The 27,727-nt window shown below is 38.0% G+C and overlaps 2 protein-coding genes and 1 pseudogene across 10 annotated transcripts in view; 1 reads left to right on the top strand and 2 right to left on the bottom strand.

Moving 5' to 3' along the window:
* ABHD18 (abhydrolase domain containing 18) overlaps nucleotides 1-15,563 on the bottom strand; it is a 40,668-nt gene extending 25,105 nt beyond the window's left edge. Inside the window, exons 1-2 of the mRNA XM_082462199.1 lie at nucleotides 15,467-15,563; nucleotides 118-226 (exon numbers count right to left, since the gene is read on the bottom strand). Of these exons, the coding sequence (XP_082318325.1) occupies nucleotides 118-209 (92 nt within the window). The 5' untranslated portion in view covers nucleotides 210-226; nucleotides 15,467-15,563. The remainder of the gene's footprint in view (nucleotides 1-117; nucleotides 227-15,466) is intronic.
* On the bottom strand, nucleotides 2,488-6,535 carry LOC309660984 (eukaryotic translation initiation factor 2 subunit 3 pseudogene; annotated as a pseudogene). Its single transcript has one exon. The product of its transcript is annotated as a eukaryotic translation initiation factor 2 subunit 3 pseudogene (transcript).
* Nucleotides 15,564-15,791: 228 nt separating the features above from the next.
* The window catches only part of MFSD8 (major facilitator superfamily domain containing 8), a 53,139-nt gene continuing 41,203 nt past the window's right edge, over nucleotides 15,792-27,727 (top strand). For 7 of the 8 annotated variants that reach the window (XR_014263753.1, XR_014263754.1, XR_014263755.1 and 4 more), the window contains exons 1-2: nucleotides 15,840-16,021; nucleotides 26,931-27,022. Coding sequence is in view for 5 of the 8 variants with exons in the window: in XM_082462188.1 (XP_082318314.1) it covers nucleotides 15,957-16,021; nucleotides 26,931-27,022 (157 nt within the window). In the remaining 3 variants the exon portion in view is untranslated. Of the gene's footprint in view, nucleotides 16,022-26,930; nucleotides 27,023-27,727 lie in introns of all 8 variants that reach the window. The other variant, XM_082462185.1, reaches the window with a different exon arrangement.

Below are 27,727 nucleotides of genomic sequence, written 5' to 3'. Positions count from 1 at the left end.
AATGCTTAATTTACCCATCACTTTATATTTATAGTAAAGGACTTTATAACTGAAATGAAGTTTCAAATGTTTACTAAAACAACAAATTTAGAAGAGGCATTCAGAAAAAATGCTTACCTTTTGAGATCCTCTGGCCTTCCCCATCCTCTGATAAAAAGTTTTGTAAGGAGAAGTCTCCGATATAGAATATCTAACTTGCTCACACCCATGAGCAGCAAACAAACATCTATAAAACAAAAATTTAAATGACTTTAAAACATTTTATTTTACTCGGTAGGTCAATTTTCTAACCACCTCTACAAATATCAGGTAAAAATTAAACATTGATCTACTCTCTTGGCAACTTTTAAATACACAACACAGTATTGTTAACTATAGTTACCATGCTGTATGAAGATATAGTACCCCAAGACAAGGAAACTGAGGCACAGAGAGGATATGATTTACTTAAGGTCACACAACAAGTGGGAGGCAGACCTAAGACTGAATCTCAGGCACATGGCTGAAGATCTACTATACTACACTGCCTGTCTTCTACACTGCAGTGCATGAAAAATAGTAATTAATCAGTGCTACTACTTATGTACCACTTATCTATCTTTCCCAAACATTTCTAAAGTTTTAAAAAAATATCTGCCTCTGTCTTTTCAAACTGAATGGTGTAGTTTTGATTTCCAGGCAAAACCTGATTCAGGTTCAGGGTTTATTCTACTTAGAAAAATGGAAAGTGGAAATTTGCAGCTCCATCAGTGAGCTTTAATAAGGGCTTATCTATTACTTTGAATGCTTTTTGGGGAACCACCATTCATGTCATATTTTTACTCTTTGATTTGTAACAAACTACAACTTTAACTTAATGCTCTTCTTTGTTTGCATAGGTGTACAATCTAATCCACCATCAATTGGACTGGCACTTTATTATTTTTATGACTGGACCAGCAAAACCAAATCATTCATACTGTTTCTTACAATTCTCAGGACCAAGAATAAACATTTACTAGATAATATACTTGTTAGGCCAGTGGTCCAACCTTTTTGGCACCAGCGACCGGGTTCGTGGAAGACAGTTTCTCCACGGACGGACAGCGGGAGAAATGGTTCAGGCGGTTCTGTGAGCGATGGGGAGCGGCAGATGAAGCTTTGCTTGCTGGCCCTCCGCTCACCTCCTGCTGTGCGGCCTGGTTCCTAACAGCCCTCAGACCAGTACCGGTTCGCGGCCCGGGGGTTGGGGACCCCTGTGTTAGGCAATACAATCAATAGCCAGAGTATAGTATCTAGTATTTTTAAAAACTGCCCACCTCTCTTTTTCCCAATTTCCACACGTTATTCATTTTTTTACTCTTGATTAAATTTGCTTTTTGCATATTAATGCTAGGAAAAAACCCATAATGCATATCTAGCTCTGTTTATTACGCTATTCATATCTACTGCTATAAATGGTATTCTGATTACTAGATTCCTATGAATTATCATTAATCAGTTCACCATAGCTCAGCCATTATTGGATGGCCTAAATGCAAGTTTCTGAACTTTTAAGAATGAGTATTACTTTTTTCATTCATGCAACAGTATTTATTAAGTGCTTACTATATGCCAAGAATTATTTTAGGTCCTGTGCTACAAGATGATCAAGGCACGTTCTTCCTCTCATGGATCTTATACTTCAGGGAAAGAAAACAAATTATTTTTAGGAAAAAAAGTAAGCAAGACTAGATGATGACAACATTATTATCATAATATAACAAGACAACATGATAAAGACCAGAGGGCTCCTTTGATGGTCAAAAAAAGCCTCACTTAACCAAAGAGGTAACATTTAAACCAAGACCTACGTGACAAAAAAGAGCTGCCAAATCTTTAAACTGCAAATCTCATTAAAATCATATACGTTCTGAAGTCTATTCATGTACTATGTTCCAATGAAATTTGTTAAAAACTATCTAGTCAGTGAATAAAGCACAGGAACAGATAATTTATACAAGAAAAAAGGCAAGTGACAATGATCACATGTTCTCTTCTTCATGTTCTAGTTAAAAAATGTTCACTGTAACATATTAAAATTCAAATAATACAGAAGTATATATAGTAAATTAGGGAAAATAATCTTCCTGTTACCTCTAATTCTACTTTTCAGAGATATTGAGTTCTAAGAGTTTAAATTGTTCTTCCTGACCTTTTTCTTGTTGACATCATTTATTTACATATACACACTTTAAAAAAATTTTGCTTGAGTTATGTAACACATTTTTGGCAGAATTCAAACAATATAAAAATATACAGAGTAAAGCTAAGAAGTCTCTCTTCATTTCTGCTAAGCTTCCTCTCCTCCCAAAAGGTAACTGCTATTAATGCTGTACTCTTGTGATCCCTTGTTCTATCCATTTATATACATACACATATTTTAGGGATTTTGGTGTGTGGGTTTTTTTTTTTATTTTTAGCAATTTTATTTTACTTTTTAAAAGATTTATTTATTATTTATTTAATTTATTTTTGGCTGTGTCGCGTCTTATTTGCGACACGTGGGATCTTTGTTGAAGCGTGCAGGTTCTTCATTGTGGTGTCCGGGCTTCTCTCTAGTTGCGGCATGTGGGTTTGGGGTTTTCTCTTCTCTAGTTGTGGTGCGCAGGCTCCAGGGTGTGTGGGTTCTGTAGTCTGCAGCATGCAGGCTCTAGTTGAGGTGCGTGAGCTCAGTAGTTGTGGCACCTGGGCTTAGTTGCCCTGAGGCATGTGGGATCTTAGTTCTCTGACCAGGGATTGAACCCACGTCCCCTGCATTGCAAGGCGGATTCTTTACCACTGGACCACCAGGGAAGTCCTGGTGTTTCTTTAAACACAGAAGAGATCAACTACAGTATTTGTATTTTTTGACATTTCTTCCTCACCCTGATTATTTATAAATATCTGCAAAGCTCTTTCAATTTCAGGATATACAGGCCTACCTCATTTTTTCTATTAATGAGTGAGTTTAACCTATTTATATTTTTTTATTATTATGATAATTTGTTTTCTATTTTTTTTGTTTTATTGACTTCAGTTTTTTTATCTTTCATATTTGTTTTACATTTGAGTGTATGTAAATTTGAAAGTGATACATTTAAGATGCAATATATCATAAAGGCTAAAAGCATATACTCTAGAGGCAAACTCCCTTGGTTGAATCCTTTACTATGTGACTTTGAGCAAGTCACGTATCCTTTCTGTAACTCATCTGTAAAACAGGGATAATGACAGTACTTACCTCCGATTGGTATGAGAAATAAATAAGTTACTATACTTGAAGCACTTAAACAGCACTGTGCAAATTTAAGTGCTATACTTACTAATAATAGCAACATTATTATTGATTATCCTTATAACTCCATTTAATACTCAAACCTGTTTTTCCATGTTCTATATAATATTTATTAACTCCTGATGATAAATAATGAAAGATATATTTGATCCCTTCTCCCGACCACCCAATTTTAGTTGATTTTTTTTACTGCTTATCTTTATAACTTTAAGTATACTAATATCTCTAATCCTTAAATGATAGCTCTATAATGATTGTGAAAACTGAGGAAATCTGTGTACTTTCTTTTTTTTTTTTTAAGAAGAAAAATTTTATTTCAAACAGGTTCAGTGGTATGTGTGCTACAGCAAAGGCTGGTTGTAGCAGTTTCCTTTCAAACCTGCACTGATGTATAAATTAGACATTATTTGGGAATGATTAATTTTTGGTAAAATGTAGATTCAATCCAACATTACGTCAATTTTTACATTTATTGTAGACCCTATTTTAGTATTAGAGGTTAAATTTTCATCACCAAAAAATGAGAATATCCTTACAGCTACTCCTAAGGTAATGAGCTGTGAAATTAATTCCTCACTATTGCTTTGAAAATATACCCCTAGGTTGTTAAGAGAAATTCCGACTTCATCCAAATCTGTTATTTAATTCTTCAGTCATCATCTACTGTTGGCTTGATTGTCACTCCTCTTCTTATTTGACCCCAACCAATTAAACGCCAGTGTTTCTCAACTCTTCGGCTACGGGCAATTTTTTCTCCTACTTCTGTGCACACAGGATTAGTCAAAATGATTTTGCCCAAATCAGCCTTGACTGCACTAACTCTTCCTCCTGTCGACAGGGATCCTATGTTCACCATAAGTACTTCATTCTTAGACAGCTTTTGCACTTTTGCTGCTTTCTTGTCTCCTTCAGTGAGTACACCTAGAAGCCGTCTAAGCAGGAAATAGGAAATTTCCAATTCTGTGAAGACCTCAGGTAAAGCTCCAACTGCACCAAGTACCTGCCCCACCATTCCGTCAGCCCGGCACAAAGTGTGATCAATTTTTATTCCAACTCCAGTAAGACCTGGAGCAGCATACTGAAGATCATTATGCTCTGCGAAAAGCGATACAATTTTGGAAAAGATGGGTTTACACGTGAGTTTTCCTTCATTATCTTTGGAAACAATACCAGGTCTGACTTCTATCTCCTGGCCCACCTTTAATACTCCTTTTAGAATACTACCACCAGCTACACCCCCCTTAAGGCCATCAACTTTACAGCCAGATTTGTTAACATCAAAGGATCTAATAACAATAAGTTGGGGTTCTGAAGTAAAGTCTCTTGGGGGTACTGGAATTTTCTTTACTATGTACTCACAGACAACTTCAATATTGTATTTTAGCTGAGCATAAATTGGAATAGGAGCTCCTTCTGCTACTGTACCTTGTACAAATGCAAGGATCTGTTCATACTGTTCTTTAGCCTGGCTTTCTTTTACCATTTCAATTTTATTTTGTAAAATCAAAATATGCTTCAGTTTCATGATTTCTATCACAGCTAGGTGTTCAGAAGTCTGAGGCTGAGGACAAGACTAGTTACCAACTATCAAGAGAAGAGCTGCATCCATCACTGCGGAACCATTCAGCATAGTAGCCATCAAAATATCATGGCCAGGACAGTCAACGAAGGAAACATGTCTGACTAATTTGAAGTTCCCTTTGGTCCCTGGAATGTCTGTAGGAAACTCATCAGGTGTACTACTGCCACAGGATCTATAACATTCTGGCCGAGCACAACTAGGGTCATCAAGTTTATAAATCTTAGCATTAGCATAGCCAAGTTTGATTGTAATATTTCTTTCTAGTTCATTTTTGAACCTGACAGTGTGAACTCCAGAAATAGTTTTTACAATGGAAGATTTCCCATGAGCTACATGACCAATTGTACCTATATTAATTGTGGCCTGTCTGCTGATAACTTCATGTGAAAGTGGCGTCAACTTGGTAACATCCAAAGTGTTGAGATCTTGCCGAGAAAGGTGCAGCTGCCCTAAAGTCACACCAGCCTCACCCCCCGCCATCTTGCCTGGAGAGAATCTGTGTACTTTCTACCTTCTCTTTCTTTTCTGCCTCTAACTCTTGTAAATTATATCAATTCTATGTTGTCAGACTTTACATTCACATTCTTAGTCTTAGAGATAGTTGTATTCAACGATCATTACCATTCCTTTTGCAGCAATTAATAAAATAGAAAATTTTAAAAAAATCAATGAGAACCCAAATAATTCTTTAAGAACACTAGTAGATAGTTCAGATGGGTTTATGGTAAGAATGTAAGAATATTTTAGAGTAACTTAGTACATTAACTAACTAAACAGAAAAAAAAACATGTCTTAGAGATATAAAGAAAACAAGCAAAAAAAAACCCTCCTAGCATCTGATTTAATTCAGCATCCAGACATAATTATAAAGAAAAAAAAATCTAGGAATATAAGAAAGCATCATTAACTTGATGTAACATATCAAACAAAAATGTATAGTAAACATCATATTTAATGATGAAATTTTAGAAGTATTCCCTTAAAAGTGAGGGACAAGAATTTCCACTATTATCACTTGCATTCTAAAATGGTACAGGATATCCTAAGCTAAAAAAAAAATAACAAAAAGTTTGAAAGATTAGAAAAGGGGGAGAAAACCTGCCATTACACACAAAGGGTATGACTATTATTGAGAAAATCCAAGTGAGTCAACAAAGTATTAGAACTTATTAGTTATTACTAAGTTCAATAAAAGGTGCCAGGGCAATTGGTTATCCATGTGGGAAAAAATTAAATTAAATCCCAACACATCATACTAAGTACACAAACAAAAAAGCCATGTGGCTTAGGATCAGAGACCTAAGCATAAAAAGTGAAACTGTAAACTTTCAGAAGAGTACACGAGAGACCATAATCAGAGAAAATAGAGAAAATATTCCAAGACTTTAAAGAAAATGGTTGATTCAACAAACACTCATTGAAAATAAGCTCCATTAAGAAATGAAAAGACAAGCCAAAGACTGTGAGACAATATTTGCAAAACATCTATTTGATAAAGGACATGTATTCAAAATATACAAAGAACTCTTAAAACTCAGCAATAAGAAAAGAAGCAACCCAATTAAAAAATGGACAAAAGAGCAGAGAGGACTTTTAGGGAAACTACTCTGTATGATACTATAATGGTAAATACAGGATATTATATATTTGTCAAAACCCACAGAACTGTATAACACAGAGTATATTCTAAGGTAAACTATGGACTTTAGTTAATAATAATGTATCAATATTGAGTTCATCAAGTGCAACAAATGTACCACACTAATGCAAGATGTGAATAGGGAAACTGTGGGGTAGGGGAGAAGGGATATGGGAACTCTCTGTACTATCTTGCTCAAGTTTTCTGTAAACCTAAAACTGTTATAAATAATAAAGTCCAGTAATTTAAATTTAAAAGTCCAAAAGATGATTTCTCGTAAGGTTTTTAACAGTAGTTCTACATACCTTTAAATGTGAAGAAATTCCATTAGGATTCCACACAGAGCTTCTGTCACCATTATTGTATCAAGATATTATCTTATCACTGTAGCAATTTTAGTATATCAATGTGTTGAATGATCTATCAAATATCAATCATATAGGATTTCTGTAGACTTTATTCATTATAGTTTATAGGAGGAAAACCAATTCCATTTGAAAAAGAGGACAAAAGCAAAAATCAATTTGACAAACCCTTATGTACTCATTTATTTGCCACTTCCTCTGAAAAAATATATTTAAAAAAATTTCCTAAAACATTCTAAGAATTTTCAATAGTCACCTTGAAAGTTAATCCAGAACTGAATGACATAAGCTTCCAAGTAGCTTATACTTACAAATGATGATAAAATACATTTTCTGGCTTTCTTTAACCACTTTACAAAAATATAGTCAATATTTTATTATAAATATAGTCAAAATTTAATTTTAAAGGAAAAATGTCGATAATCTTCAAAAACTGATTTCCATAATTTTTCTACTCAATTGACTTACATTGCTAATCAGAGAGGGGAACTCCTGTTATTAATTTTTATGGCAATGGTTAAAGCCTTTATGTGTTATTACTTAAACTTACCAACTTTTGTTTTCAACTTAATCTTATAAGGGTAAAAAAACTAAGAATCCCTTTACCTTAAGGCACCAACCTCTTAAATGGCTTTCTCTGACTGAACGATTTTAAAGATTTGTTATGAAATTATATACTATTTTCAAGCTTTCCTTAATTACACGTCTCTACATATTTTACAACTCTGTGGTATTCTAACATTAATATAGTTTGCTGAAAAATCCTTTGCTGTTGCCTAGTGAAGTCAAAGTCCAAGTACAATAAGAATTATCTTATGAAGTATGAATATCCAGACCCAAACTACCAGCAAAGAGCTATGATGAAAGGCTACCATCACTTGAACATGTAGAGAGGCTGCAGAGAGTGCAGAAAGGTAAAGTTTGGAAACATTTTCCCAAGTAAAGATTTAGGAGTTCACTACAGTTTGTTGTTGTTGCTGTTTGTGTAAATTTTTTATAACCTGAAGTATAACTTAAGAGTAGAAATCATAAGTATAACTTGATTTATTTTCATAAAATGAACAACCTACATTTTATCTGTGATAATTATAGTTAAAGGTGGTAGCAAAAGAGCAGGAAAGGTTGTACAGAAAAATCGAAGTTTTAACTGAGTCTTCAGAGATTCGTTTATATAATCAAACCAGTCCATTGCACCACACCCAAGAGAACTCCCTAACACACTGCAGTTAAGTGTAAAATTCAGTTTTTTTTTAATGTTAAATTCCTCTTTCTCATTGGAGGTCACTTGGGATTTTGCTTAATGGGGGTTCATAGCTGATACCTCTATCATCAAACTGAGTACTAATGCATCTGTAAAAACTATTCTTAGCTTGCAAGCCATACAAAAAACAGGCAGGTTGGCCCATAGGTCATAGTTTGCTTACCCCTGAGCTAGAAAATCAAATAAATCATAGGCATGTCACAAATGTCACAATATTGTCACAAATGCAAAGATACAACTATAAAACCCTATATTTATTACAATTATAAATTATCCAAATCCTATAAAATGGCATAAATACAATGCAGGTACTGATTTTAAGAGAATTCATTATGTCACAGGGTAGACCTAAAATTTGTATTCGATATAAAATAAACACTAGTTTTTTAATTAGCCATGTTCTCTCTGTCTTCTTAAAATTTAGAATTTGGTAGCTAAAAAGTGGAAGCAACCCAAGTGTCTATCAATGAATAGGCAAAATGTGGTATATATATATATACCTACAATGGCACATTATTCATCCTTAAAAAGGAATGAAATTCTAACAAATGCTACAACACCAATGAACCTTGAGGACATTAGCCTAAGTGAAACAAGCCAGTCACAAAAAGACAAATACTATATGATTCTACTTTTACGAGGTACCTAGAGCAGCCAGATTCATAAACAGAAAGCAGAATGGTGGTTACCAGGGGCTGAGGGGAAGGGGAACGGAGGGGGGTAATGGGTACACAGTTTCAGTTTTGCAAGTCTTAAAGAGTTCTGTAGATGGATGGTGATGACAGTTGCACAATAGTATGACTGAACCTAATACCACTGAACTGTACACTTAAAAATGGTTACGATGGTAAATTTTATGTGATGTGTATTTTACGACAAAAAATATGAAAACATTTTAGAAACTGGAGTTAATTTGATAGCTTCTCAACAAAATTTTTCAGAGGAAGTAAATTGACAATTTCCCTCTTAACAACTTCCTCAGTAAGCAGTTCATTATTCTACTGACCCTAGAACAGAATTCAAGGCTCTTACTATTCTCTTCAAAAAACACCACTGCATAATTTAAATATTTGAAGGCTTCACTGAGACCTTTAAATAAAAGAATTTGAAAAACAAATCTTGAATCTACTTGGTTCTGCCCCCACTCCCCCAATCTTCTCACTTTCTTGAGGATTAGGTCCAAGAACACAGGCTACTTGCATTTCTGTTTCAGGGTGTCATCTAGCTTCAATCAAGGTGTTTGCTGGGCTGCATTCTCATTTGGAAGCTTGAATGGAGAACTCGCTTCCAAGCTCACTCAGGTTGTTAGCAAAATTCATTTCCTTGCAGTTATGTGACTGAGAGCTTCAACATTTTGCTGTTTATCAGCCAGAGGCCAGCCTCAGCTCCTAGAGGCTATTCACAGTTCCCTACCACATGGCTCTCTTCATAGGAAGTTCACAACATGGCAGCTTACTTCTTTAAGGCCAACAGGAAAGTGAGAGTGAGTGTGCTAACAAGACAAAGTCTTAATGTAACCATGGGAGTGTTATCCCATCAACTTTGCTATATAACATAACATAATCATGGAAGTGACATCCAATCACCTTTTCCGTATTCTATTGGTTAGAAGGCAAATCAGAGGTCCTGTCCACACTAAGAGGGAGGGGATTACACAAAGGAGCAAACATCAGAGGATAGGATCATGAGGGCCACCTTAGAGACTGACTGACATGCTGGGAGAAACCAATTGTACACCTCAGCCTTTGAGTTAGACGTCTGGGCTGACACCCTCAGGGCTTTCAATGGCAGAGGTGACAATTACCATCTTCTTATTTTCCTACCAATAGGAAAACAAATAAATTCCTTAGACCTTAATAAACATTTGTTTACAAGCAAGTGAGCTCTTGAAAGTTTGCCTAAATCATGTTTATATATTTCCACTCACTCAAAAACACTTGCCCAGAAAAACAAACAAAACCCCCCCAAACAAAATAGAAACCCTTGCATCTTAGTATTTTTTTTTTGGTAGCATTTTGTTTTTTACCCACTAAACAAATGATAAAAGGCAAATTGGCTTCTGAATTGCTGTCCTCATTATATACATTTTCTAATTTAGTACAATTATTATTTTTTAAAATTATTTATTTATTTATTTGGCTGCACCAGGTCTTAGCTGTGGCATGCAGGATCTTCATTGCGGCATGTGGGATCTTTAGTTGAGGCATGCAGGATCTTTAGTTGTGGCATGAGAACTCCTAGTTGTGGCACGTGGGATCTAGTTCCCTGACCAGGGATCGAACCCGGGCCCCCTGCATTGGGAGTGCAGAGTCTTAGCCACTGGACCACCAGGGAAGTCCCTAGTGCAATAATTAAGATCAAGTAAGTATATATAGTATATGTTTAAATTGCTTGACCAGCTTTTTTTCTTTTTTTTTTTCTTTGAAGGGTAAATGTCAGTATGGTATAATAAAGAATGTATCTGGTCTTTGACCCCAGTTCCTGGGGTGGAGCTCCTAAACCTCTTGGAATTTTCTGAGTGATAGGAGTGTCTTTATGCTAATGAGATGAGTCATGGTGGGACCCTAGACAGATTCAGGATAATTTCTGGCTGGTCACTAGAAAGACCAACCATTTGATTAGAGGGCTGACTTTGGGCCAGCCTGACCTCCAGGAGGGGAAAAGAGCTGGAGATTGAGTTGAATCACGTGGCTAAGGATACAATCAATCATGAACACCCCAATAAAAACTCTACAGACACTGAGGCATGGTGGAGCTTCTTGGTTAATGAACATATGTTGCAGGGTGATGTGCACTGACTCCAGGGTAAAAGGGAAGGGAAGCTTCACATTCCCTCTCATAACTTGCCTTATTTGTCTCTTCATACGGCTGTTGCTAAGTTACATCCTTTATAGCGAAGCCAGAAGAAGTATAGTATAGTGGTTTACTTAGTTCTTTTGAGTTGTTCTAGCAAATTATTGATCCAAGGGGGTTACAGGAACCCCCAAATCTGTAGCCAAGTCAGTCAAAAGTCTGGCTGGCATAAGAAGCAATGGCATCTGGAGAACTGAACCTTTAACTGGTGGGATCTGCACTGACTCCTGTAGTGTTACTCTATGGGTGATTAATATCAGAGTTGAATTGAGTATACCCAGCTGTGGTAGAAATGGAACAGTTTATTCTTTACCCACATAGCAAAATTCTGAATTAGTGTTCTGTATTTCAAATAAGAGACCAACTCTTTTTATATATTAAGATATGCAACTCTATTCAGGGGGGTTCTAGAGCATAAGGAAGAAATTCTGAGTGATGATTGATGATTTTAATTATTTTACTCTTTGTGAAACTGTGCAACTCAGATTGGGACTTGAACCCATGGGCCAGGGCTTGAACCCAGCCAAAACCCAGACTGGGACTTGAACCCAGTCTTTTAACTGAGATCACACACCTGGCCTCAGGACTTAATGAAGCTCAGGTTCTTGATGTCTCACTGCAGAAAGAATTCAGGGAGAGACAAAGTGAAAGGTAAGAAGTGCATTTATTTAGAGAGAAACACAACCCACAGAGTGCGGGCCGTCTCAGAAGGCGAGAGCAGCACCAGGGTATGGGGTGGTCAGTTTTTATAAGGGTGGGTAATTTCATAGGCTAATGAGTAGGAGGAGTATTCCAGCTATTTTGGGGAAGGAGTGGGGATTTCCAGAAAGTGGGCCACTGCCTACTTTTTGACCTTTATGGTCGGCCTTGAAACTGTCATGGCGCCTGTGGGTGTGTCATTTAGCTTGCTGATGTGTTACAATGAGCGTATCCTGAGGCTTAAGGTCTAGTGGAAGTCCACTAGTCGGCCATCTTGCACCTATTTGGTTCTAATCAGTTTATGTCATGTCCTCGGGCTTTGTCATTCTTTTAAAGGTTGTGCCCTGCCCCCTTCCCTCCTGTTTCACTTGGGTCTTTCTGGAATTGTTCAAAAAATAGCACTGATACATTTTCATGTACATTTATTAAACTGCAGGAGAACAATGGCATGTCATTACAACACAGGACTTCATTATCTTTTGCAAGTATTATAGACTACTTATTTTCTCTACAGTGGCAGGAAAAGAATGGGGGGCCAATATCTTCCTTTGTAACATCCATGGCTTCAAAAGCAATATGCATATTCCATGTTAGTGTAAAAAAGAGCAAAATTCCAACACTCATGTTTTACAGTAAGAAGAAAAGTACTAAACTATTCATGAGACAACCCATTTTTCTACACAGTATTCTTCTGGGTTGGTAATAGATAAACAAGCTAAGACAAACATGCAAAAGTACAAAGTTGCCAGAGAACAGGAAAAGACCTGAGAAAAATGAACTCTTCAAGTACTTTGTAAAGTTCTATATTTATTAGGTGCCTAAATTGTTTAGGCATTTCTAATGTTCAATCCTATACTAGGAAAGCTGCTGAATCACTTTAATTTCATGTAATATAGACCATAAGAGTCAGCGCTCCAAATCTAGAGCCAGCATTTTCCTTGCTACATTTACCTGACAGTAAACAACTGACCAATCATGAACAGAAAGCAAATCAAACACACACATAGCTTATGTTAATCTTCATTCTGGGAGTTTGGGATTACACAGATCTTCTTAAATCCCATTTCAGCCCCAAGAACGATATAAAATACCAAGTTTTCTGGGATACTCTAAACATGTAGGTCTTTCTAGGCAGGGCTAACTGCTATCCAGTGCCACCATGAACAGATGATAATCCAAGCCCAGGGTAAAGATAACTCCAATATACCAAGAAGAGGCACCATCTGGAGCCATATCAGATACTTTTTAAAGTCCCCACATTAAGCTGAACTGACCAGTGAGCTTCTGCAGAAACAGGACCCACTTTTGCAGTGTGTATCAAGCCAAACTGACACAATTGTCATCTATACTTTTATATAGCCAATGCAAAAAAGAAAAACAAAGTGAAACAAAAATAGAAGTTCTACTACAGTGCCAAGGAATGAAAAGTCTTTCCTAGAAATGAGCTCTATTGCTAAAATGACACTCAACGTCTATTTATGCCATCTAGTACTTTTATCGCCTATCACTCAAGTACTTAAGCATTTAAATGCAACACTAATTGTTTCTGGACTTTTATCCTCATATAGTTGATACATATCTCAAAGGCATATATGAAATTAAAAAAAAACCCACCATGTACAAGAACTTTACTCCACAAAAATGCAGACCTAATTTTTATCTTACAACTTCACTTTTAAATCACTTATTTTCAATGCAAGTTTAAGTAGCAACTTACAGTAGGGTTTAGATACACCGATATCCACTATTAAAATCTACTACCCTACCCCGACAAATTTAATTCCTTTTCATCTTAATTTGGAGAAGAATAAGAAAACAGGAACTTTGTTTATTTGTTTGGAGAGGTATCTATTCTAGCTGTCTATCTATTCTATTCTAAGCAGTCATCTACGGAAATACAACAGGTGGACTGTCTCATATGCTTATGTGAAACATTTAGCAAATAATCGAATCTCTTTTCAAATTTAGTTCTTCTTTTCCATGGGCTTTAAAAGAAATAATTAGGTTTTTAAACAAATTTTTTTAATGTTTACTGTGGATGTTGTATGTTTCTAAGAAATGATTTGTTCCTTTTTTTTTTATTGGTACAATACACAGAGCTTATTTATATTTCACCAGTTGTACATGCATTCATCCCATGTACTTTTGCCATCTAAAGTCATCACTTGGAGGCAACAATGGAAAATAGCAGTGTCAGAAGACCTGGGTTCTTCACTAGCAGCGTGACCTTGAATAAGCCACCTTAAACTATAAAAGGGGAATAATAGCTGGCCTAATACATAATAGCAAATTATTTCATTTATATCAAAATTGATTACTTGTTTTGAAATATTTTAAGAGATATGGGAAAAGAATCTTGACATTCTTTTCATAGAAAGGCTGGTGGTGAAAAGCACAGTCTTTATAGTCAGGGGTCCTGTGTTTCTTGGATTCTAGCTCTGTTGCTAATTGGAGGTGTGACCCTAGGCAAATTACTTAATCTCCATACTTTGAATTTCCTTGCATGCTTGAGACAATCCCACCTCAGAGGATTGTTGTAGGGATGAAATGAGGTAATTCAATAAGTGTTCATTCAACATATATTTATTTAGTAAACATTCCGCTTGGTGCAATACTGGTTAAAAGTTCCTTTACCAAATATACATATATATATATGCCATACACTGCGCTAGACTCCGGAGATTAAAAAAGAAGTTGAAGATACAGTAAAGCAACATTATGACAAAAAAATACTAATTTTACCCATGTACCTTCTTGGAAACAATCACAGGAATCTGATATGTTTTTGTGAGCTGTTACAAACAAATTTGCAAGACTGAATCCAAGTATACAATGTCAAGTCTGGATTCAGAAGATAATTCTGAACTAGTAGAAAACACATTTCAAGTTTAGCTGTTCACCAGTGGAATGTGTCTAACAGGATACACACAAGGTCACAAACAAGACAAAGATCAGAAGTGATGGCATATACCATACAACACATAACTAGTATAGTGCCTGGCATAGGATGAGTGCTCCTAAATATTGATCAAAAACAACTGAATTTGGGTCTCAACACTGACACTTTCACACTGAGTGATTCTGGGTAAGTTATTAACTTTTCTAACCCTTAGTTCTCTGTAAAATAGAAACGTGTCTGCTTTACCTATCTGATAGGACAGTTGTGATCAAATGAAATCACATAAGAATGTATCTAGTGCTAATAAAACAGTAATTGTGACACACATGACTACTGCTACCAATTAGCTTACAAGCCTGCTTGTAACGGTAAGACGTTAATATGTAAGCACCAGGAAAGGAGCAGCACCAAGATCTACTGAAAACAAACAAACAAACAAAAACAACCCAGAACATATTTTCTAAAAATGTCATTTTCCTTGTGATGAAAAGATCTGGTCATTGTCAAACTGGTGCTGTGGCTTTTCTAACCCCCAGGTTACAGCAGCAGGCTCTGCTGAGTGGCATCTTGCAAGGCGGAAGCTCTCAGTCCACGCAGGCGGCGGTGGTTTCGAATTTGAGGATCATCTTCATCCCAGGTCCTAATAAGGCACTACGGGTAAGGTGCCTTTGTAGTTAGCCGAGCAAGAAAACCACAGCGCGTAACCTTCACCTTCCACAGGGAGAAGGGACAGCCGGACAGCCCGCCAGCCCACCTCACTCGGCCCGGGACCCCCGCATCTCCCGCCAAGCCTTGCGCTCTCAGTCCGGCCTCCTGGCACGTAAGCAAGCGCGGCAAAAGGCTTGGGAAGCGCGGCCGGGACCGTCTACTTACTCAATGGCCGCTTGGTGGGGCGCCTGCTGTCCAGCTGGCCGAGACTCCGAACGCCGCGGCTCTCTAGCCTCTCGGGACTCGCCTTCCTTCTGAGCCCCAACCGCAGCTACCGCAGCCTCTCCAGGAACTGAGAAGCGAGGGGTAGCTGACAGGGTAGCTGGGGAGGAGGACGAACCCTGGGCGAGGGTGGCTGTTTGGACACGCCCCCGAACCCTCCCCGGCTCTTCCGCACGTTGTCCCTGGAGGCAGAGAGGCGCGTACCCTGGAGGAAGATAAGGACTTAGGGCCCCGCCCTTAACCCCCATCATCCTCTCGGCACCGCCCCTCCTCCTGCGGGCCCCCGCCTCTGACCTGGGGTGCTCCGCCCACTCTGGTCGCTGGGCGAGCACGCGCACTTGCTGGCCTGTTCTGACAGCTTCAGGCCGCCTGGAACGGGAGGGAGCAGGAGGTATCGCGAGAGTTGGCCCCAAGCCTTGTGGGAGCTGTAATTATGGCGAGCTTGGGGGTAGAGGCTGAGCAGGAGCCGCTCTTAGGCCACAGCATACCCGGAAGCAGGTGAGCGGATGTTGGGGGAGGGCCTCCTGACCCTCCTGCGCTATTGGGACTGGCCCCTTTTCCTGCATCAGGCTTTGTGGGCCGAAGGAGGGGTGCCAGGGTGGCGGGAGCCGGCGGCAGGTTGCGCGAGATTTGGAGATGCGCTCTCACTTCGAGATGCGCTCTCACTTCCGCGGGGCGCCTTGAGCCGGCGGGTTCTGGTGCAGGTGTTGAAGAAACGCAAACTGCCTCTTGTGCCTTTACTCCAACACTGATGCAGCAACCAACCCTCTGCATTTGGCCCTTTACAGAACTGATTATACGTTTCACACAGTTTTATTCGAGACTTGAAGATACCGGTCTCAGTATTCACTTAACTAATTGCCTGATAACTTCTTGATACTTTTTTGCAAGTAAACCTAAGATGAGCTCGTCTTTGTCCTATGCCAAATGTATAAATAAAGACTAATTTTTAAGCATTTAAGGGATGAAGTGTATTTTGACCCTTATTATTCTGGTTATTTTGAGCCTGGAATTGTTAGAGTTTGTTTCTTTTTTTTTTATTTTTTATTTTAAACATCTTTATTGAAGTATAATTGCCTTACAATGGTGTGTTAGCTTCTGCTTTATAACAAAGTGAATCAGTTATACACATACAATATGTTCCCATATCTCTTCCCTCTTGCATCTCCCTCCCTCCCACCCTCCCCATCCCACCCCTCTAGGTGGTCACAAAGCACCGAGCTGATCTCCCTGTGCTATGCAGCTGCTTCCCACTAGCTATCTATTTTACATTTGGTAGTGTATATATGTCCATGACACTCTCTTACCCTGTCACATCTCACCCCACCCCTTCCCCATATCCTCAAGTCCATTCTCTAGTAAGTCTGTGTCTTTATTCCCGTCTTGCCACTAGGTTCTTCATGGCCTTTTTTTTTTTTTTTTTCCTTAGATTCCGTATATATGTGTTAGCATACTGTATTTGTTTTTCTCTTTCTGACTTACTTCACTCTGTATGACAGACTCTAACTCCATCCACCTCATTACAAATACCTCCATTTCATTTCTTTTTATGGCTGAGTAATATTCCATTGTATATATGTGCCACATCTTCTTTATCCATTCATCTGTTGATGGACATTTAGGTTGCTTCCATGTCCTGGCTATTGTAAATAGAGCTGCAATGAACATTTTGGTACATGACTCTTTTTGAACTATGGTTTTCTCAGGGTATATGCCCAGTAGTGGGATTGCTGGGTCGTATGGTAGTTCTATTTGTAGTTTTTTAAGGAACCTCCATACCGTTCTCCATAGTGGCTGTATCAATTTACATTCCCACCAACAGTGCAAGAGTGTTCCCTTTCCTCCACACCCTCTCCAGCATTTATTGTTTCTAGATTTTTTGATGATGGCCATTCTGATCGGTGTGAGATGATATCTCATTGTAGTTTTGATTTGCATTTCTCTAATGATTAATGATGTTGAGCATTCTTTCATGTGTCTGTTGGCAATCTGTATATCTTCTTTGGAGAAATGTCTATTTAGGTCTTCTGCCCATTTTTGGATTGGGTTGTTCGTTTTTTTGTTATTGAGCTGCATGAGCTGCTTGTAGATCTTGGAGATTAATCCTTTGTCAGTTGCTTCATTTGCAAATATTTTCTCCCATTCTGAGGGTTGTCTTTTGGTCTTGTTTATGGTTTCCTTTGCTGTGCAAAAGCTTTTAAGTTTCATTAGGTCCCATTTGTTTATTTGTGTTCTTATTTCCATTTCTCTGGGAGCTGGGTCAAAAAGAATCTTGCTGTGATGTATGTCATAGAGTGTTCTGCCTATGTTTTCCTCTAAGAGTTTGATAGTGTCTGGCCTTACATTTAGGTCTTTAATCCATTTTGAGTTTATTTTTGTGCATGGTGTCAGGGAGTGTTCTAATTTCATACTTTTACATATATCTGTCCAATTTTCCCAGCACCACTTATTGAAGAGGCTGTCTTTTCTCCACTGTATATGCTTGCCTCCTTTATCAAAGATAAGGTGACCATATGTGTGTGGGTTTATCTCCGGGCTTTCTATCCTGTTCCATTGATCTATATTTCTGTTTTTGTGCCAGTACCAAACTGTCTTGATTACTGTAGCTTTGTAATATAGTCTGAAGTCAGGGAGCCTGATTCCCCCAGCTCCATTTTTCGTTCTCAAGATTGCTTTGGCTATTCGGGGTCTTTTGTGTTTCCATACAAATTGTGAAATTTTTTGTTCTAGTTCTGTGAAAAATGCCAGTGGTAGTTTGATAGGGATTGCATTGAATCTGTAGATTGCTTTGGGTAGTAGAGTCATTTTCACAATGTTGATTCTTCCAATCCAGGAACATGGTATATCTCTCCATCTAGAGTTTGTTTCTTACTCTGCAGTTACGTATTTAAACCTTTAGGAAAACGAAGTTAAGTATTATTTTAAACATATAATTATTACAGTAAATTAACTAAATTCACAGGTAAACTTCAGCTGTCTATGACAGCTGTATATATGTGGAGATATGTCAGTCCCAATATCGCAATTCATCCCACTGCCCCCACAACCATAAGTTTGTTCTCTACATCTGTGACTCTATTTCTGCTTTGAAAATAAGTTCATCTCTACCAATTTTCTAGATTCCACATATAAGTGATATCATGATATTCGGTTTTCTCTTTCTGACTTACTTTACTCTGTATGACAATCTCTAGATCTATCCACGTCTCTGCAAGCGGTACTGTTTCCTTTTTTATGGTTGAGTAATAGTCCATTGTATATACGTACCACATCTTCTTTATCCATTTCTCTGTCAATGGACATTGAGGATGCTTCCATGTTCTGGCTATTGTAAATAGTGCTGCAGTGAACATCGGGGTGCGTGCATCCTTTCGAATTATGGTTTTCTCTGGATGTATGCCTAGGAGTGGGATTGCTGGATCATGTGGTAGCTCTATTTTTAGTTTTTTAAGGACCCTCCATACTGTTCTCCATAGTGGCTGTACCAATTTACATTCCCACCAACACTGTAGGAGGGTTCCCTTTTCTCCACACTCTCTCCAGCATTTATCGTTTGTAGAATTTTTGTTGATGGCCGTTCTGACCAGTGTGAGGTGATACCTCATTTTAGTTTTGATGTGCATTTCTCTAATAATTAATGATGTTGAGCATCTTTTCATGTGTTTGTTGGCCATCTGTATGTTTTCTTTGGAGAAATGTCTGTTTAGGTCTTCTGCCCAGGTTTTGATTGGGTTGTTTGTGGTTTTTTTTGATATTGAGCTGCATGTGCAGTTTGTATATTTTGGATATTATTCCCTTGTCAGTTGCTTCGTTTGCAAATATTTTCTCCCATTCTGAGGGCTGTCTTTTCGTTTTGTTTATGGTTTCTTTTGCTGGGCAAAAGCTTTTAAGTTTAATTAGGTCTCATTTGTTTATTTTTGTTTTTATTTTCATTACTCTAGGAGATGGATCGAAAAGGATCTTGCTGTGATTTACGTCAGAGAGTATTCTGCCTGTATTTTCCTCTAAGAGTTTTATAGTAGTATCCAGCCTTACATTTAGGTCTTTAATCCTTTGAGTTTATTTTTGTGTATGAGCACCAAACCTTTTTTAAAAATCACTTTGTTTGAAACCCTTTGGAAAATGTATTTGTCAGGTCCCTGATTTACTAAATGGAATATATGGAATGTAATTTTGTTTACATTTTATCTTGAGATCATTCAAATGAATGTCACTACTGAAATATATTGTGATAGAGTGACATCCTACGGGCCTAATAAGGCATTTGGGACTATGTGCTGCTATACTGACTTATTCTACAGTGCTATACTTTTCACATCTATTTTTCATTTTTCTGCCTATTCTGTTTCTGGCAGACTATTCCTCATCATGTTTTTCTTATCTGTTGGCAACCTCTGTTTTTGTTGTTGTCTGCAAACTTCTCTTCTCCCAACTTTTCTTTGGGACTTCTAGTTTGCTGGGGCTTTGAAAATCATGTATCTAAGCTTAATAGAATTGTAGGGAGTTAGAACATGGAAGCTCTGACTGAAAGCTAAAGATCTCTCGTATTAATCAAGTGCATGAGCTTGAGTACATGGACTTTGTGATTTTTGGATTTCTCAGCATTGTTTTTGCTTCTTCCTAATTCTTGGTTGTTTTCCAGATATATTTCAGGATCCTTGAGTTATGGTTAGATGAATTCTTATGGTACATTCTGTCACTTTGTCCAAATAAACCTACTTTAAAAGGGGAATTTTTTTTTTCTTTCTCTTATGTTCAAGTAATTGATGCTCATTAGGGTCCATTTAAATTCAGATGTTCTGCCTATCTGAATTTAATTTCTAGATTTAGCATTTTTAAAATAAAAAGGGAGTATTTTGAGAATAATTCAATAAGTGTACTGTCTTTAAAAACGTAGATTCCCTAGTAAAGGGAACATATGTAAAACTAACTGGCAAGCCCTGTTCACTTTGAGTAAATTGCAAAAACATGAGTCTACTTCACCACCAGCCCCAACCTTTCATCAAGTCCTCAGGAATCCCCACTGACCCTATCCATAGAATTTAAGAGACCAGGGTTGGCAGACTTTTCCTGTAAAGGCCCATACGGTAAATATTTTAGGCTTTGCAGGCCAGGAGGCAAAATCAAAGTTATTATATAGGTACTTAGATAACAAGAAAGAAAATAAATTTCCACAAAATTTTGTAGTAATGAAATTTAAAATGTAATAATAAATGAGTACAGTTTTTTGTAATACAAGTCTAATAATGAGAGGAATAGAATTCTTGTTGCGGGGGGAGTTGGCATTTTGTTTAATTGGAGCTCAAAGTTAATGTTTTCTGTCATGAAATTGATCACAAATATTCATCTGTAAAAACCATTCTTAGCTCATGGGCTACACAAAAACAGGTGGTAGGCCAGATTTGGCCTATTAGACTGTAGTTTGCTGATCCCTCTCTTAGAATATCCTGAAGTATTATAGGTGCTTAAAATTTTTCTTTGCAATGTTAGCCTAGTCTCTGTAAAACAAATATTACTAGAACTTATGGTTGTATACAAGATACTTTTATAGAACATTCTCAGTTTATTTCTGTCTTTTAATTTCTATAACTTTTACACCATTACACTATTTTGTCAGTGACCACACACTGCTTTCTCTTATCCTCTTTCAATATGGGTCCTTTTTTGCTGTTCAGTAGTTCACAGATGCTCTCTTTGGTAAAAGTACAATTTTATTTTTCCCCTCAGTAAATCCATGTGTATTCCTCATAGTTTTTAAGTCTCAACTTTGATAAACATGCTATCATTTGAGGTATAGTTTGTAATGAAAATTTTGGACAGGACAAAACCCTTTAGCATTGCAACTTTACTTGAAGGAGAATCTCAAATGGAGAACTAATACCAGAATACAGCAATGATAATAGAAAGGAATCAAAATGTTAAACAAATCACGTTGGAATGTAATAAAAATGGTAACTTGATTGAAGGACAGTTATATTCTCCTATGTTCCTACTATCTCCAACAAGGAAGAAAGATACATTTCTTCACCAAAGTTATACTTTTTTTTTTTTTTTTAATTTTTTGGCTGCGTTGGAGCTTCATTGCTGCGCCTGGGCTTTCTCTAGTTGTGGAGAGCGTGGGTTACTCTTCATTGCGGTGCGCAGGCTTCTTATTGCAGTGGCTTCTCTTGTTGCAGAGCATGGGCTCTAGGCACGCGGGCTTCAGTAGTTGCAGCACGCAGGCTCAGTAGTTGTGGCACACGGGCTTAGTTGCTCCACGGCATGTGGGATCTTCCTGGACCAGTGATCGAACCTGTGTCCCCTGCATTGGCAGGCGGATTCTTAACCACTGCACCACCAGGGAAGTCCCAGTTATACTTTTTGAATTAAAAAGAAGGAAAAGTAGGCTTCCCTGGTGGTGCAGTGCTTAAGAATCCACCTGCCAATGCAGGGGACACAAGTTCAATCCCTGGCCTGGGAAGATCCCACATGCCGTGGAGCAACTAAGCCCGTGCGCCACAACTACTGAGCCTGAGCTCTAGAGCCCGCAAGCCACAACTACTGAGCCTAGGTGCCACAACTACTGAAGCCTGCGCGCCTAGAGCCTGTGCTCCGCAACAAGAGAAGCCACGACAATGAGAAGCCCGCGCACCGCAACAAAGAGTAGCCCCCCCACCACCGCAACTAGAGAAAGCCTGCACACAGCAACGAAGACCAACACAGCCAAAAATAAATAAATAAATAAATAGATAAATAAATGTATTTAAAAAAAAGGAAATGTAAAGTTTTTGTTTTGAAGCATTTTAAATCCGTAGAAAAATTGAAAAAACAGTGCAATAAATACCTGATTACCCTGTCATTGTTAGCCTTTTCCACACTGCTGAAATCTTTCTACACACACACACACATACACACACACAACCACCCCTCTTTTGCCAGACTACCCAAAAGTAGGTTGCAGACATTATGGCACTTTATCCTAAATATTTTAGTCTGCAGCCTACATCTCCCCAAAACATAGACATTCTTTTACACAGCTATGTCACTGTCACCACAGCTAGAAATACATTACTAATTCAAAATATCATGCACTATACAGTCTATACTCATATTTTTCCAATTGTTCCAAAAATGTACTCTACAGCTATTCTTTTTTAAACAGGATCTGATTAATGTTCAAGCGTTGATCCTTATGTCTTTTTAGACTCCTCCAACCTAAAACTGTCCCCTGACCTTCTCTTTTTGTTCTTACTAACACTGAATCCTCTGATAAGTCTAGATTAGTTTTCTGTTTTCTTTGGAACATCTCACGTTCTGAATTTGTGGACCATTTCTGGGTAGATCCTGGTCAAACATTTCTGGCAAGAAAATCCCATGGCTTATGTTGAGAACATCCCAGTGTGTTATGTCAGGAGGCATTGGATGCCAGGCCATCCCACTGTCGGGGATGCCACGCTTGACTACTTGGTTAAGAGGGTGACTGTTATAGCTCTCAATTATAAAGGTTCATTTTCCATTTTCTGATTAATGGATTGACAAAAGAGTGATACTTTGAGGACTGTTGACTTTCCAACCAGTTATTTTAGGATTCACTGATGATCTCTGCTTTCATGCATTATTACATGGAGAGTAAATGGTGATTTTCTATCATCCCTTCAATATTTAATAGCTGTCATTAAAAGAAGAAAGATTTTTGACTGACCTTCAAGTCAAAGTCACTCAAACAAACAATTTTATTATATATATTTTTTCAGAATCAAATTACTTACTTCTCTTAGTTCCATAACTTAGATAAGATATGAGCAAATTGGTTATTTGAAAATGTTCAGGCTTATTTTAGTGATAGTTCTTATTCGTGATTATCAGTTAGATTTCTGATCTCCAGAAAATAATGATGAGTTCATTAAAACTATAATAGTAACCCAGTACTTTAAAGTGATACCAGAATTCAGTGCTGTGGGACTGAATGGTGTATACCTTTTGCTGATATGTAATAATAGTAAGTCCCCTACATACGAACGAGTTCCATTCTGAGAGCGCGTTCGTAAGTCCCTAGGTACCCAACTAACACAATCGGCTATGTAGTACTGTACTGTAATAGGTTTATAATACTTTTCACACAAATAACACATAAAAAACACAAAAAATAAAACATTTTTAATCTTACAGTACAGTACCTTGAAAAGTACAGTAGTACAGTACAACAGCTGGCATACAGGGACTGGCATTGAGTGAACAGGCAAGGAGAGTTACTGACTGGTGAAGGGAGAGGAGGTGGGAGATGGCAGAGCTGAAGGATCGTTAGCAATAGGAGACGGAGGGCAAGCTGCAATTTCACTCACGCCTGACATTGATGGCACAGGTTCTGGTTCTTTGCTGGATTCAATTCTATCTACCACCTTGAAAAAAACGATCCAATAATGTTTGGGTAGTAGCTCTTTTTTTCTCGTCATGGATGACACGGTAGCACTGGATTGCATTCTGAACGGCTGCTGCAACCTTCATGTAACGTTCTACGTTCAGGTCCTGTCCCTCACAAACTAACAGTGCCTCCTCAAATAAAGAAAATCCCCTTGCCATTTCCTGCTATGCGAATCTCTTCGGTTCTTCAGTTACTTCTCCTTTCTCTTGTCTCTCTTCGTCCTTTCTCTGGGTTTCCGGTTTCACCAGGTCTTCATTAGTAAGCTCCTCGTGTTGCACAGCAAGGAGTTCAATGAAGTCGTCCTCTTGCAGATCTAGCTCTGGCTTCTCGCTGAGGGTCACTAAGTTGCTGAAGACCTCTTTGGACTCCTTATCCACCTTCTCAAATCCATGAAAATCATGAACAAACTGCGGGCAAAGTTTCTTCCAAATCCCATTCACGGTGACGGCCGTAACCTCACACCAAGCAGTCAATGTTTTTTGTGGCCTTGTAGATGTTACAGTCCTTCCAAAATTGTCGCAAGGTTGTTCCTGATTCGTCAGTCGCCTTTACTGCCTGACTAAAAGTGTAACATAAATAATATTTCTTGAAAGTGGCTGTAACTCCCTGGTCCATAAGTTGGATGAGGGACATAGTACTTGGTGGCAGATGCACTACTTTGATGTTCGGATGAAAGTCGTTCATGAATGGGGGGTGGTCTGGAGCATTATCGAGCAGCAAAAGAATGTTGAATGGGACGTCCTTCTCCAAACAATATTTCTCTACCTCCAGGATAAAGTGGTGGAAAAACCAATCCTGGAAAATGGCCTGTGTAACCCAGGCTTTGGGGTTACTCTTCCACACAACAGGAAGAGAGCCCTTGGCTATGTTTTTAAGGGCTCTTGGGTTCTCTGAATGATAAACTAAGAGAGGCTTCAGCTTCATATCGCCGGAAGCATTGCCACCAGACAACAGAGTTAGCCTATCCTTTGCTGCTCTATAGCCTGCCATCGACTTTTCCTCCTTACTGATGTAACTTTGGTCTGGCATCCTCTTCCAGTACAGTCCTCTCTCATCCACAATAAGAACCTGCTTGGTTGAATACATGCCTTCATCAATAATTTCTCAAAGCGTTTCAGGAAATTCCCAGGCAGCTACCGTATCTGCACTCGCTGCCTCGCCACTTTTATGTTGTGAAGCTTGGCTGTAGCATTGAACTGACGAAACCAGCCATGGCTGGCCTTAAAAGGTGCGCCCTTTGATTCTTCACCGTGTTTCTTCTTCAAGTCTTCATAAAGGCTTTTGGCTTCCTCTTGAATCAGCATTAAGCTGAGTGGGACTCAACACTGATACTGATCCTGCATCCACACCCTGAGAACTTTCTCCATCTCCATCATTTTTCCACGCTTCTTTGATATTATTGTCGACATCATTGGCACATCAGACTTCATGTGTTCCATGATCTCGTCCATGTTCTTAGAATCGTGCTGATGGTTGAACGATTCATGTTATAAGAATGAGCGACGTCTACCATCTTTTTGCCTCGCTCCACTCTCTCAATTATTTTCACTTTTGTTTCCATCGTTATCACTTGGCACTTCTTAGCAGTACCAGACACATCACTGCTGCTTTCATGCTTGCTTCCGGACATCCTGGGCTTGAAATAAAGATACTGTACTGCTGTACTCTATACAGTACTGTACCATAAAGTACACAAAAGCACAACCACTTGTAGAGGATGCACACGTGTGACCATGTTTGCCAGACACGTGAACTAACTTATGTGATTGGACATGCGAATGCATGTTCGCATCTTTGAAAGTTTGCAACTTGAAGGTTCGTATGTAGGGGACTTCCTGTATCTGCATTATGTATTCCAAATTTCAGTATATTGATTTGCAAATACGAGCGTCTGGGGTTCTGCTATTTTTGAGGTATGCGACATTACAGTCTATTTTTGTGGAACAGCATATACAGTGTTAAGTGCTTCATGTATATTATATCAGGAACTAATATATCTGGCACATAATAGATCTAATAAATGTTATTTCTCTTCTTCATTCCCTCTCTAACATTCCCAGTCACATCACATTAAAAAAAAAAAGTTTCTATTTTGAAGACTAACAGTTCTAAGTCTATTTTAGAAAATAATGTTGGAACATAAGATGACATTTTGTCTGTTGTGCTTGTCTTAATTATTTGAAAACATAATGCTTATATTAGGGTAAATTTGTTAACTCTTTTTGTGTGCATATGTGAAAATGTAATGGGTACACATGCTAATGTTATCACCTGACAGAGGTAGGCTACGTGGTTAACATACTTGCCCTTAATCCAGGTCAAGGGTGATAGTGAAAGATCAACCCAGTCTGGAGGGGCCTTGGTCTCTCTTTGGTCCACTAACAGAGCTTGTCTGGTAACCTGTGTTGGAGCAAAGGCAGATGTTTCAGGAGGTCCCAGGGCTACGAATGTCTTAGGTCACATCAAACCTCCCTGGTGTCACTTTTATATTAATTTTGCTGAAAGTACCCAACTAAAATAGCTTCCTACAGCAAAGTTAATTTGCTGTCATCAAGTAGAGCATGTCATACTGATGACAGTTATTATCTTTTAATAGTTACTAGTTGTATATCCCACCTGTAGGAGATCTAATGGTTGTAGCTAGTTTATTTATTTTGATATACTTTATTCATTTTGTCAGTTTAGCAAATTTAAACATGCTTGATTCATAAGTTTATAGCATGCCAACAATAGCAAAATAATTGGTTCACTAAATGTTTTGCCTTTTTAAGCTGCCTCATGTCTCCCAAGTTTCTATGCACAGTGATCCATAAATATAATCCATGGAAATTAAAAGATATAATACTTATGTATAGATGAATTAGTATAGTAAAAACCAGTATTAGTAAATTATACCTCTATCATATAATTTTCATGACTTTAGGAGAGAGAAAATAAAATTGTGCCACAGAAAGATTTGCATGTACTGAGATAACTTTATACTACTTTTTTCTTCTTTATACATAGAGAATGGGATATTATAGAAACTGAGGAGCATTATAAGAGCCGATGGAGATCTATTAGGATTCTGTATCTTACTATGTTTCTTAGCAGTGTAGGTAAGTATTAGAAATTATACATAATTTTTAAAATTTAGATAAAATATCATATTTTAATGTCATTTAATTAAAAATTATTTTTTTATTGTGGTAAAAACCACATAACATAAAATGTACCATCTTAAGCATTTCTAAGATCAGAGGTGTTAAATATCTCTACATGGTTGTATAACCAATCTCCAGAACTTTTTTATCTTGCAAAATTGAAACTCTATACCCATTAAACAACAACTCATTTCCCCTTCCCTCAGCCACCGTTAACCATCATTTTGCTTTCTGTTTCTATGAACTTGACTACTCTAGATAGTTCATATAAATGAAATCATACAGTATTTTTAATTTTGTGACTAGTTTATTTCATTTAGCGTGATGTCCTCAAGGTTCATCCATGTTGTAGCATGTGTCAGAATTTCCTTCCTTTTTAAGGCTGAATAATAGTCTGTTGTATAAATTCTAGGAGAGGGAAAACTTTTCGTTTACTTTCTTAGGTTTTATAGCTAAGAAAGTAAAGGAAAGGTTTTTAATTTGGTGCCTGCAAATTAAACTGACAAAAGGCAGATCAGGGGCTTCCCTGGTGGCACAGTGGTTGAGAATCTGCCTGCCAATGCAGGGCACACGGGTTCGAGCCCTGGTCTGGGAAGATCCCACATGCCGCAGAGCAACTGGGCCCGTGAGCCACAATTACTGAGCCTGCGCGTCTGGAGC

This window comes from Balaenoptera physalus (genome assembly GCF_965194825.1).
Source record: "Balaenoptera physalus genome assembly, chromosome: 5".
NCBI lineage: Eukaryota > Metazoa > Chordata > Mammalia > Artiodactyla > Balaenopteridae > Balaenoptera > Balaenoptera physalus.
This window is presented reverse-complemented; position numbering and strand designations above follow the sequence as displayed.